At 36.2% G+C, this 13205-nt stretch overlaps 1 protein-coding gene across 5 annotated transcripts in view; it reads left to right on the top strand.

Annotated features, from left to right (window-relative positions):
* SEMA5A (semaphorin 5A) overlaps positions 1–13205 on the top strand; it is a 305622-nt gene that overhangs the window by 158982 nt on the left and 133435 nt on the right. For 4 of the 5 annotated variants that reach the window (XM_062569790.1, XM_062569792.1, XM_062569791.1 and 1 more), the window contains exons 6-8: positions 3930–3992; positions 9229–9327; positions 10627–10840. In XM_062569790.1, coding sequence (XP_062425774.1) covers positions 3930–3992; positions 9229–9327; positions 10627–10840 — 376 coding nt within the window. The remainder of the gene's footprint in view (positions 1–3929; positions 3993–9228; positions 9328–10626; positions 10841–13205) is intronic. The other variant, XM_062569794.1, reaches the window with a different exon arrangement.

Raw genomic sequence — 13205 nt, 5'->3', positions numbered from 1 at the left:
GAAGAGGACTCCTTGACAGTTGTTTTTGAAACACCTGAACATTGTTCACTGCTTCCACACTTCTCACAATTACCTTTCAGAGCTTTTTTAAGGTATCTGAATAGGTCTGCTTAGACTGGAGATTTTCTTTCAGTTTCCCTCAGAACTAATTGCTCTGCATTCTTCTAGGTTGCCCACTAAAAACACAAGTGTTTAACTTTTGAGCAAGGCTGTTATTGACGTAGGCAGAGAAGATACGTTTATTATTCAAAATAATATGATTATTTTTAATATTGTAATTTTTACTTAATATTGATTGGTGTGCACATATATTTTTCTTCATTTTAAAGGTAATAGTTTCATTTTGTAACTTGAGTTGGAATTTGTTTCTTCTCTGGAATTTCTGTGCTCCCACAATCCCTTGAAATTTCCATGGGGAATTTCGTACAGAGTTTTTGAAATACTTTACAAACATCAGTGATATAAGTCTGAAAACACTGATACAGTAATTTACACCTGAGCTTTTACAAAAATATGTCTCACATCAGTTTGAGACTTGAGTATAAACTTAGACTTAAATGTGCACCGAAGACACATTTCTGTTCAGTCCGATTTCTCTGTCAAGTCTGTATGGAGCTTTGTATTTGATATATTTTTTGGCAGAGGAAAGCAACCTCTGTTTTTTCAAAGATGACCTGTGACCTGAGTACAGGGGGTGAGTGTTCCTACCATGTCCAGCACTCACAACTGACCACACCAACTGCATTTCTCAGGGTGAAAGATCCCACTGCAGATTGTTGATACTGCTGACTGTTAGAGAATTAAGGTTTATTTATGTCTACTGAAGTGTAATTATGCTGAAGATTGAGAAACAGCAAACTAAGCCAAGACATTAGCTTTATAGAGGTACTTGAAGGATTTATAAATACCGTGCATATAAATAGTGTCAGCCTGCTATCGGAGACAGAATGATGCTCTGCTGTTAAACCTATTCCTTACCTACCCAGGTATGATAGTGGTGGAGACCATGTAGCAGTAGCTGATATATGACCCATTCTTGTTTTCTCCAGCACTAACATTCAAATCTCTGTTCCCTCTTTCCCCACAGCAAACAAGCTTGAATGTCTATAATTTGATTCAATGAACTTTGTTTCTGTATTAGATAGAATTAAAATATTAGTTATAAAACCAATACACAGAATACCGAAGGTTGTATTTTGTCACATGAAAATTGGAACTACTTATTAAGCAATGTAAGAAAAAAGAAATCGTAACAGAACAAACTTAAGATCTGTCCGCAAGTCTTGATAATGGATCAAATAGCCAACATGGTATGCATATCATATTCTTTGCACTACTCTTCTGAACTTCATGGAAGTATTAGTAAATAGTGTCAAGCAAGAGAATAGGTCAGTTAACATTAGCAATAGATGACAATAGCAGTTTTTAAGTTAATCCAATTTTGCATTTGTTTTCTAAAATAATACAATTAGCATGTGTCAGTCTAATATTTCAGAACTAAAACTTTAAAGTCTTAGTCTTCTACTGAAAAAGTCATATTGTTATTATTATATTGGGACATTCTATTTTGTCTTTATATATGAAAGATTCAAGACACTTTTCTCCTCTTTCTTCCCCATTAATGAGGGTCTATTTTACCTGTGATATGTTTTATATTATCTTCTCTCTTCATCAGCAGAACTTGTTGCATGTCTGAATTTCACTTTTGTGGAAGATTCCTACAAATCCCCTAAAGAGCTAAAGAAAAAATCATCTATATAAATTTTTGTATACACACAGTATAGTATAGTATTTTGGACTACTCTGCTCTCTTCAGATGCCTTTATAATCTGTTCCATTGGTAACTTGCTTTTTTATTGTCCCCTGCTGCAGTGGAGCTCATCAGGACCTTGTAGGGCTGTAAGCACACTTGTGTTCAAAGAAAGTCCTTAACTTCATCACTAGCATGACTGCATCTATTTTCTATTGTCCAGACAACATTCTTTGACATAAGCAGTCATCAACAGGTTTTTCCCAGAAATATTGCCTTTTGATTAACTTGCAAGCATCCATGTATTTAGTTACAATCATTTATCCTGTTTTGGTTCTTGGATCTGTTGCTATTGTATCCAGAAGTGTCATAGAATGTTTTAATATTTCATATCTGTAGTTAAATCTATCCATTTCATGGATGTCAGAGGAAAACAGGGAGAGTTTCTTTTCAGTTATGCTAATAATAATGTTAGTGGTTTCCTGACCTGCTTGTTGAGTGGCATTGCATAGTTTTCTCCAATTGCATGGAAACCTGAAGAATTACCACTTTTGACTTTGGATTTTCTCCTCCCCAAAGTCTTTGGCCTTTCATTTCCAAAAAGCTTCAACACCTAAGGAATATCCTTAATTTGCCTGAGTTGTGACATTGTACACTTTTTGTCTTTTACATCTTTCTCTTTCAAATTACTCCTTTACCTTGAACTTCTGAACCAAATGAAACCTGGCTGTTTTGTCACTGGAAATTGATTTATTGATAAACTTATTTCATCTTCAGTCCAATCTTTCTGTTATCTGTGTTACTATTGTTTATGCTTGGCATATTCCTCTCATTTTGTTTGTGGCATGAACTTTCCTTTAAACCTGCATTTTAAGCACCCATATTCCAGTGAATCTTTCTCCTCTGACCTCCTACTTCTAGCTCTTGTATTTCTCCAGGCATCTGAACCTTCAATTTAGAGATGGCCTATTCAATATCAGATACTTGCATTAAATGCTATGGGACATGTAGATTCAGTGTGTCTGTCCTGCTATCTTGGATTGGGAACTGACACTGGTCAGCCAAAAGTAACCTTTTGCTGTGGGTTTTGCATTATGGAGATACATTGTTTTTTGCATGAGACTGAAAAGAGTTGAGCCCTTACTGCCTTTTATCTAGCACAGTGTGAGATTTCTTTCCTGCTGCTGGATACAGTTTATTATAAATGTAATGGTCATTCACACATGGATTTTTCCAGAAGTTTACAATGTATCTCTATATGCTGTAGTCATTAGTCTGCAAAAGCAAATGCTTTAGATAGGAAGGCTTTGGGTGGGAGAAGAGAGGTAATGAGAGAAGTAACAGTGTTAGTTTTATAAGGCTTTTTTTCTTGACATGAAAAAGCTCAGTCTTGGGCTTGTTGAAAAGCAAATTAGAGTACTGCATAGACATTTCCCCTTTGTTTAAAGAGCCTTTCACTTTTCTTTCTTTCTTTCTTTCTTTCTTTTTAAGGTAGGTACAAAAAATTACCTATATTATATCTGATGTCTTTCATAATTTCCTGGTAAATATGTGGTTTCAATTGTTAGGCTACAGTGGCTAGTTTGGAAATCTCAGTTCTTCCTGATAAGTACTTTGTTTCATTTTCCTGCAAACAACACAAGGATGGGCACCACTGAGACGAGAGACTGCAGACTGGTTTAAAAGGTTCTCTGGTCACCTAGCGTATACAGGCAGTCAGGTATCTGCATGTACTGGGATAATAGCACAAAGTGTATGACCTGGTCCACTGAATCGTGGTGTTCGTAATCCATAGCTGTTGAATGTTAAACAGGGAAATAATTAGACTTAACTCATGCAGTGAAACAGTCCTGGCAGACTCAACAAATCTGTTGAAGAAGAGTGACAGTTCAGAAATTAGAGTAAATAGTGTCAAATGTGAATGTGATTATTGCTGCTGTAGGGGAAGTGTGGATCTAGACAGAGACAGCCAGCTTTGCTTCAGGTAGGACGCTCAAAATTCGTCAACAGCAGAACTACTTTTCTAAGAGGAAGAAGCTTAGAAGGTGATTCTGACTATAACCATCCACGGTTAATCATGAGTATGCCCACAGCACCTTGCACGGATGTGGGCTTGGATATCTCAGAGTTCTCTATTTCTGTGTTCCCTGGATTTATAACTAATTTCTGTTGGTTACAGGCAGTGGAGTGGCAATGTGACGAAGCTACTAAAAGAGCCTGCTACAGTAAAGGTAAATCAAAGGTAAGCACATGGCAGCTGTTCTGCTTACAAAATTTGTATTTTAATAGCAGGTATAATTCAATGCACACAGCTCTACTTCTAGCATCATTATTATCTCCTGTTCCTTTCTGAGGAAGTCTGTAGGAAAGCATCGTGACCCTGATGTGTAAGCAAGGTAATAAAAAGCAATAAAACGAGGTGAGGATGGGTAAGATCCCATGATTCTCTTCTGAGAAGATCAAGGGCTCTAGTTCTTAACAATTTAATGTTTTGACAGTGGAGCCTGTCATATGAAATGGGTTATATTCTCATTTCATTTTCAGTGCTATAAATCCAGAAAAACTGTGTAATTCTTCTGTTAAATCCTCCATTTATTTCTCTATGTATTAGGTTCATTTTAAGAACATTGGTACATCATATTTACTGAGGCTATGGCAAAAATAATATGAAATTCATTAACTCTGTAGGCGTGGGACTTGCCATACTTTTATTATTCAGAATCAAATCCTTATTTGGCCAACCATAGTTTCTTTTATTCTATACAGTAAATTTAAGTGCAGTATTAAGATAGATACTGTACTGATGCTATGTTCTTCAGTGGCTGTTCTGAACTGAAATTAGTTATCAAAATAATTATGAAATCAGATAGAAATCCCTGCAGTTAATTATTATGCTGCTTAATGGTTAAAATTAATTGAAGAAGAAACACAGAAGTTTATCCAAAACAATAACTACAAAATAGGACCCTTGATTTCTGGACTCCCATTCATTAGAACGTGCCGGAATATATTATTGGAATCAAAAACCCACTACACATTATTATACAGATTTTTCTAGGTATATTAATTGTAGCTAGAGAAAAGGAACGAGTGAGATTTTACTTAAAGATTTGTAACTCTAGAAGACAATAGCAAGTAAAAGTTTATGCCTCTGTTTTATTACTTGATTTTTGAAATTCAAAGCTCTGAGAATAACATACAGGTCATGTCTGAAAGTCACAGTGCAGTGACTGTGATCTGACACGATGGATTAAAGTAACAGTAAATTGCATCTAGTCTACTTTGAGATTGACAGTACTATATGTGATTTAATATCCAGATTCAATTCAACAGTACAGAAGCATATACTTCTATTAAATAATTTTACTAGGAGAAATACTTAACACTCATGAAATGTATGCAAGACTGGACCTTAGTAGTATAATACGTAAGTATTTAAGTACAGTTTTTCATTCATGCTTATCATATCCTTTCAAAGAAATAATGAATGGTTTCACAGTAGTGCATTGCTCTGTTGTTACAGCTGCTGTACAATAATATATACACTTTTTTAGTAAAGAGCTCTAATATTGTTTCTTAGTATTGGACAAAGATTCAGTGTTTGATCTGGATCCATAGCCTTGTTCCTCATTCACGTCTAGAGGAGAAGTACAACTGTTTAGATTTCCTTATATCCAAAGGTAATCCTGGGAGGAAATAGATCCTTGCTTATTTTTAGAGTAGGATTTTTCTTGGTGGGCAGATTTTGTGGAACTGCACAGCGTGAAAGCCTCATGTGGGAATTGCCTCATGGGGAGAGCACAGAAATATTAACGGAGGCCACTGAACCAGATGGAAGGTCAACACTCTTTTTATTTGAATTTTTTTGCCTCTTTCATAGAGGTCAACGAGGTCGAAATGAAAGGATAAATTTAGGACAGAGAAAGGATAGCCTGAAGATGTTACTGTGTTGTTGCCTTATGTCCAAGACTAAAACATGTGCATCACATAGGGCATGCTTCTTAAGAACCGTGCTCTCTGATAAGGACTTGAGCATGAAGATGAGCAGAACATCTTATCTGTGATGTGCTTCCTCTTTCTAGTCAAACCAGCCTTCCCTTGGGAAAAACTAGGAATTACCAGCTCATGGGAGATATAGTCTAGTGCTTGAATTTATTGTCTCTCCTCAAGGCAAATTCCCTAGGAGATGATTGGAGTTACTGCTATCAGAAGGACGGCTTCCTCATATAAAGAGGTCCAGTCCACAATGGACAGGTTGTTAGAGTTACAGCAATGGCTGTGGCTAAGCAATTTATCCAAATTTTGGCTTTTCTGCCTATGGACCAGTGTAGGGACAGTGAATTCAGATAGCAAAATTAAAAGTCAGTTTGCCAATCAAATATCCTGAAATTAGCCCTAGTAGTTTTCAGATAGTGGTAAGTTAAGCACAATCCTTTTTGAGAAAGAAGCTGAGCTAAATTTTTGTCTCTAGCTCTTACCAGTTGCCATTCTGAGATTTATGCTTTAGAAGCCAAGGAGTGAAAAGGGTTGGAGAGGAAAGTATGTAGGGACATCTGTCACGTTTGACAGTGAGATGTGCACTTGACACTGTTATTTGTTACTTAAATGTCATGCATTTATCCACTACAAGCAGTTGCATAAAATAACTGGTAAATCAAGGAGTGAGACAGACAAAATGACGTCCTTGTGGCCAGCATGTGTTAGCATTTAGAAGTCTCAAACATCATACACAGCTAAGAGAATAAATTTGACCATTTAGATTGGCAGTTGTAGTAGAAACTATTATAAAGGAAAAATATAAGTACATAAGGTAAAAAGTAGAGTAATCCAAAGAGAGGTTGGAAAAATAAGTTGTAGCAAAGTCTTTTTTCCCTTTGCTTATTTAAGATTCTAATGGTTGTGTGTATTAGCACCTGAACTTTTTATAAAATATATAGAAGAAAATGCAGATATGTTTAAAATGTTAGCCTGTAGAACAAACTGTTGCAAACAGATAACCAGATTGTCCTTCAATTGTCAAGTTAGTATTAAACTTAAGTAGTAACTTAGCCTAACAATACTCCTGAATGCTTTCAAATGGTTGTATTTTGTTTCAAGTATGCTAGTATAAAAGTAGATAGTGCTTGTTAATTGAGTTTTTTCCTTTCAAAGGTGTTTTTCTAGGGAATATAGGAAAATATATGGCAAAGGGGTCAAGATCAGATGCAGAATAAGACTACAGAGAAGATGGCCACCAAACATAGCACCACCTTCACCTCTGAAACACCTTTGCTTTTGAAGTCTTTTGAATTCACAAATGCCACTTTTATAGCACAGACTTCTTTTATATATATCCAAAAAGTGAACCAGCACACCTGAGCTTGGTTCTAGAGCTAGAAAACTGACTCTGAACAATTCAAATGACCAAATAATTAGGTGCTTTTTCAGTATATTTTTGTATGGCAATTGTTTCATTCATGGCTTTTTGTTCAATTTATTTTGTTTTATTACACATTTGCTGTAAGAAGAAAATATCTGATTATAAAAGTAATTGTTGTACTATAACAAATATGACATAAGATGTGTTATTTACCCTACACTCTGAATTCTTGCAAAGTTGGCTCAGAACCTGTAAATACAGAAGAATTTTTTGAATCCCAGGAATGTCAGTGTTCAGAAAAATGAACATTATCTTGGAACAGAAAGAGTGGGTGACCACTGTGCAATTGATTTTGCAAAGGCAGTGTTTCATGGATCTCTGGAATATGAGGAGGAGAGGTTGTCTGCATTGCAATGCCAGAACCCACTTATTTTTCCTACACTTACATTCCATGGCTTACTGAAAAGGGCAGCCAGATAGGAAAAGCTCAAAAAATAAAATAATGTATTATTTTAAACAAATGACCTTGACTATTCCTCTCATAAAAAAGGCAAAACCTGCATTTCTTTCTCGTATAGTTAAAACAATCTGCATCAAGAAAAGTGTCCAGAAATGAAATAATCACTTCTTAAAAGGTTTTTTTTTTGGACTACCAGACTCAGTTGTATGGTAGTGTATTAGCTTCTGTTTGGTTTAAAGAATATTAAGATGACAATTTTTCGTAGATTCCAGATAAAGGCACCATTTTTTGTTCAGTGGGGATAAAATCTTATCTAAGATGTTTGAAACTCACATCCAAGGCTCAAAGAGAAGTGTTGAAAAGCTACATTTTCATGGGAGGCTCATGCAAATGGTTTGTTGTCATAGAGAGAAGATAGGGGTTTTTTGATTTTTAAAATTTTGTATAAGGAAAAGAATAGATAATAAATTGTGAGAGTTCTCTCAGAAATCTTAAAAGTATTTTGACCATCTTGCTTTGCAGTCTAATTTTTGCATGTTCAATTTATTCAGGATTATTTTCTTCTTTTCCAGGATTAGAATCTATTTGCAAGATACACTTACAGTACATTTATTATAACAGTAGGCCTGAAAGGCTGATAGAGCTTCTGTGCTACTACAGTTACGTGAATTTAGTTGCACAATTCCACTTAATATCAGTTAGAATCTTATAGTTGAATTTTCACAAGTTTTTTAATGCTTTATCTGTGACTATATTGTGAATGAATGTTAGAAAGTATTTTAGCAAAGCACTTAAAGGGAAGGGCAATGAGTTTTTCTTTTAAAGCATATTGTTATTTTTCTTAATTTTATGTGATAGGGGCATTTGTTTTTGCAGGAGATGCAATTTGTTTTGCATCTTTCCTGTATACAATTTTGAGGGATTTTTACTATCCCAGAAAAAAGCTTGCTGTCTCAATAATGACTAGATATTGCAGTTAGTGTCTAGCTTCTGAAACGAGACAAATTAACCTCATAAAGTCCTCGTACATTGTAATGGGTAAAAGTGCATAAAATCATTCTTCAGGAGTGAGCTTATATGTACTGAGGTGATTAAATTTTGGAAGCTTTCTTGGGAATCTTCGGATTTACAGAATTGTGTATTTCCTGGGTATAATTCAGTATACTTCTAATGTATTGGGCAAATTATGAAACTTGTAGTGATGGATATGCAACTGAGTATCTTTTCTAGAAGTTTATTTGTAATAGTTTCAACTTACTCTTGTTAGTGACAAGCTGTTCTTTCTCCCGTATTCCTCTCAGTTTCCTCCCTTGGCTTGTCTTAGAAAATGGCCATCTGATCTCTTGAGGCATCAGTGTATTATTTAGGCTGTGTATGTTATTTCAGAGTACAGATAAAACTTTGAATACACATTAAGACAATCTCTTCAGTCCTGAAGAGGTTTATTGCCATCTCATTAAGAACATATTTGCAAGGATTGATAGATGTCTGCATTGTCATTAGGAAATCTCTATATGTCATGATTGGTAACACCTTAGTTAAGCCTAAGCCTTGCTCATGTGAATTTTCATGTGTGGACACAAAACCTTGAAAAGCAGGTCACAATTGATCTCCTCTCTCCTTGAAAGTATCCCTAAATATATGATTTCTGTGCGGCAGGAGGAATGCCAAAACTATATTCGTGTGCTTCTCGTCGGAGGCAACCACCTCTTCACCTGTGGGACCAACGCATTCACTCCCATCTGCACCAACCGGACAGTACGTGTTTAACCTTTCCCCCCATAAATCAAGTTTGTGTTCAGGACCAGCTGAACATGCTGTGGTTGGGTCCAGGCTCTCCGCAGGTTGACTGGCAAGTGTAAAAGGCTGATTTGGCTAGTGGCAGGCCAGGGACACGAAGTAACTGATGAGCAATTTTTGCAGTCTATTCCTCAGATTGGGGAGAGAGCACAGATCCAAGCAACTCATTTTCTCCCACATGTTGCTTTTCATGAGATTTAAATATTTCTGCGACTTCTATCCCTCTGCCAAGTTGAGTTAGATATCAACAAATCTAGTTCTAAAAACTAGTTGGGCAGATGCGAGCTCCGTATATGCGTAGCCTTGTGGAAGAGAGGAGTACCAGTACCACTGATTTCTGACTGGTGGGAATGAGAAACCTTCACTGAGAAAATCTATCATTCTGCTTCTGAAAGCGACCCTTTTTGTACATTATATGTATCTAAGAAAGAGAGTCCATTAAGGAACAGTGATAGTCATAATAAAAATCAAAACATCACTCTTTGGACTATGTTGACTTTTCAGGAGTGGGGAGGAGTTTAAATATAGGAAATATAACTATCACCAAAAAACTCCTTGGCACATTTATTATATTTAAACTTACTGCACCTTCATTTCCAAATAATGTATTAGCATCATACCATAGTTTGAATTTTTTGAGTACTGCAATTAAGTCAGACAGACAGTTCCACTGAATTGGAAACCAAATTTTTTTTAATCTCATTCTTCATTCGTGATTCTTTCCTAGAAGACACCAGCAGAACAAATAAGAGTATCTTCACCAATTGCTGAATTGGTGAATTCCTTAGTTTTTCTGGCAGTCAAATCTTTTGGAGTTTGGGGGGATAATTTTTGTGGGTTTTTTTTTGTTTGCTTTTTAAGATAAACTGTAACCATGCATGTAGATTTTGGTTTCTGTTTGTCAAAGAATAGCAAGTGTCAGAACCAGGCTACTGTCAAAACATATACACTTTGATATTAATAGCATCAGTTTAGATAATTTTGAGTTGCTTCTAATGCAAAACATCTTAGGCATGGTAACTATGATTAACTTATATATTTTCTCCACCCCGACTGCAAAAGGGAGATCAGACAACATTACAGTAGGAACTTCAGTACCAGATAGTTTGAAATAGAACTAAAATTCAGCTCATTACTGTCACATAATACCAAAGTAGATAGTTGGTGTTTATGATAGGATCTTGACCAGACTGATGCATCGTGGTGGAAATTATAATTTTCATATGATTTTAATTCCTTTTTATCCCTCTTTTACAGTTAAGTAACTTGACAGAGATACATGACCAAATCAGTGGCATGGCTCGTTGTCCATACAGTCCCCAACACAACTCCACTGCCCTTCTCACTTCCAGTGGGGAGTTATATGCTGCTACAGCTATGGATTTTCCGGGAAGAGATCCTGCCATTTATCGCAGTTTGGGGGCCCTTCCTCCTCTCCGCACTGCACAGTACAACTCCAAGTGGCTGAATGGTGAGTACCATGAGGCTCATGTATTTTTTGACTTATATTTGCTTGATTCATTTTCTTGAAAAGTCATCCTGAGAATGTGAAAGTTATTGGAATATTGTTTTGTCCCTTTAAAATTACTTTGCATAGTACATTTTTTAATTTACTATTGTAATTATTGGTGTTATTAGTGCTGGAATTACTGTGGTATAAAGGCTCGCAATCGCGCTCTCAGGTGTGGTACATGGAAGAGCTGAGTTGGCCAGGAGCAGTAGCTTGTCTTGAATGTTTCTTAATTGATTCCTTTCGAAAACCTAAGGCAAAAAGTAAACAGTTTAAAATAGACTGAATTATTCTGACTTTCTATAGAAAAGGAACTAGTCAGTAACACTTCTCATGGTCATACTGTAGCCATGCCTCCTATGCTATGGATATTAATCACCTGATTGGAAGTTTCCAGCTGGGAGAAGCAGTAAACTAACAAGATTTACTGATATATAACAGGACCACTTACCAATTAATTTGTGTTGCAAAGAAAAAAAGATTCAGATTTTTCTAAAATGAAAATTACTGTTTAGCATAAAATGTAAAATTATATGTGTTATAATTTGCACCATGCTTATCCTGCTAGAAAAAAAAAAAGTATTTTATAACTCATGCTAAGTGACACCACAGTGACTATCAGGCCCTGCTCCTACAGTGCGGTTCATGGTATGATGGGATTATTCTCAAGTTTGGAATTTTGGTACCTGTATAAAACCCTTTCAACTTCAGAACATTAGGATTAGTGACAGACTTAATGTTAAATATTTCAGCCCACATATATGGACTCATTGTATAGGTATCCGTGGTCAGGTGGCATTTATCCACACAGCTATGGTATTGGAATTAATTACTGTGCTGTACTTGGGTACTTCTTTCACAGGGAAAATATCCTTTACACAGAGTTTTCATTTTAACTAGATATGCTTCTCTCAAAGGGCCCATTAACATTCCTACCCCCTTCCTACCTCAAAACTGCTCTAATTTATCGCATTGCCAATATTTACATTTTGTCTATTAAATACTTCAGTTGCACCTATAAATCCTCTGTTAAAGCTTATTCTCCTACCACAAAAGTGTTTAGAATTAAGTTGTCAGGAAAGTGTGGTTTTTATCTTTGAGAGGGGAAATGAGATGAGTTTTGTAGTTGGAGGTAGTTCAAGCAAATCCAATAAAAGACTGCAAGCAGCCCAGTTACTTTCATGAAGGGGAGAGGGGATGTCTTCTTGGGTAGCTTCATCTAGTTTTATGTCTATTTGTCTGCTCATATAGGATTCAACTTCTGCCAAGAAACTACATTAGTTTTTTAGTGCTTGAATTGAAGTGTAGACTCTTGCTAACTTTCAGGGAGAAAGTACCATAAATAGTTCTGCAAGAAAAGTAAGGCAGCTGGATCAGCTGGAAGGGGAACGTCCTATTCATTACCCATTAGGCAGCTTTAAGGGTTGCTTTAATTGAGCTTTGTTGCCAGGGTGTGTGTGTGTCTGCCTGTGAATATTTACTGTTTGGAGTATGGTGTGCTTTTACATCCATGTTTCCCTCAGAGATATATTTTTCCCTAATTAGATTTGCTACTCTGTAAATCTGATTGACTCAAATGGTCTCTGTGGGTGATGGCAATATTTGAAAACTCAGTGGACTATCTTGTTCAATGCTTTATTGCTAGTAAATAGCAATATTAAGACCTCTGTCTTAACAGCTAGGGGAATTCTCTCTTAGTGCATTGAAGGGTTTTGAAAGCCTTCAGTCTGGCCAAAGGGATGTACTTTGGAGGTCTGCTGTCACCGCTTGCCATGTCTTGCAGTGAAAGACCTTCACATGGGAGGCTCTGAGGCTTCACTATAGAAGAAATTCCTAATCTTAATTGTCAAAAGATTGATAGTCACTGGAACTGTGATACGTGCAGTGGGAAGGGAAAACAGAGCTGTTGTATCGTAGGACTGGGGCTCGAGCCTGTGTACTACGTTGAGGTTTCAGCTCTTGGAATCACAAAGATCAAAAATTAAATAAATTTGGATTGCTGGCATGGCCAAGCCTTCAAGTTCATTCTGGATTAGCCAGAGTCATGTATTTATTGTCAGGTCTTGCCTTCTGTTGGACACCTGATGGGTTTGGAAGTAATCCATGCCAGCTGAATAGGTAAGTAAGCAGTGTTTTCATCATACATTACTGAGCATCATTCTCATCAGGTGCTTAAACTTAGTAGGGCATTAAACTTTTTGAGTCATTGAACTTTCATTTCTGTAAAATCATTTTCATGATGCACTCAACATTCAATTATCTAGTGTGATGAGGAATTGAGATAGGTTGGATAAAAATATGAATTATTCAAAACACATGTAAAATT

This window comes from Rhea pennata, chromosome 2 (genome assembly GCF_028389875.1).
Source record: "Rhea pennata isolate bPtePen1 chromosome 2, bPtePen1.pri, whole genome shotgun sequence".
NCBI lineage: Eukaryota > Metazoa > Chordata > Aves > Rheiformes > Rheidae > Rhea > Rhea pennata.
This window is presented reverse-complemented; position numbering and strand designations above follow the sequence as displayed.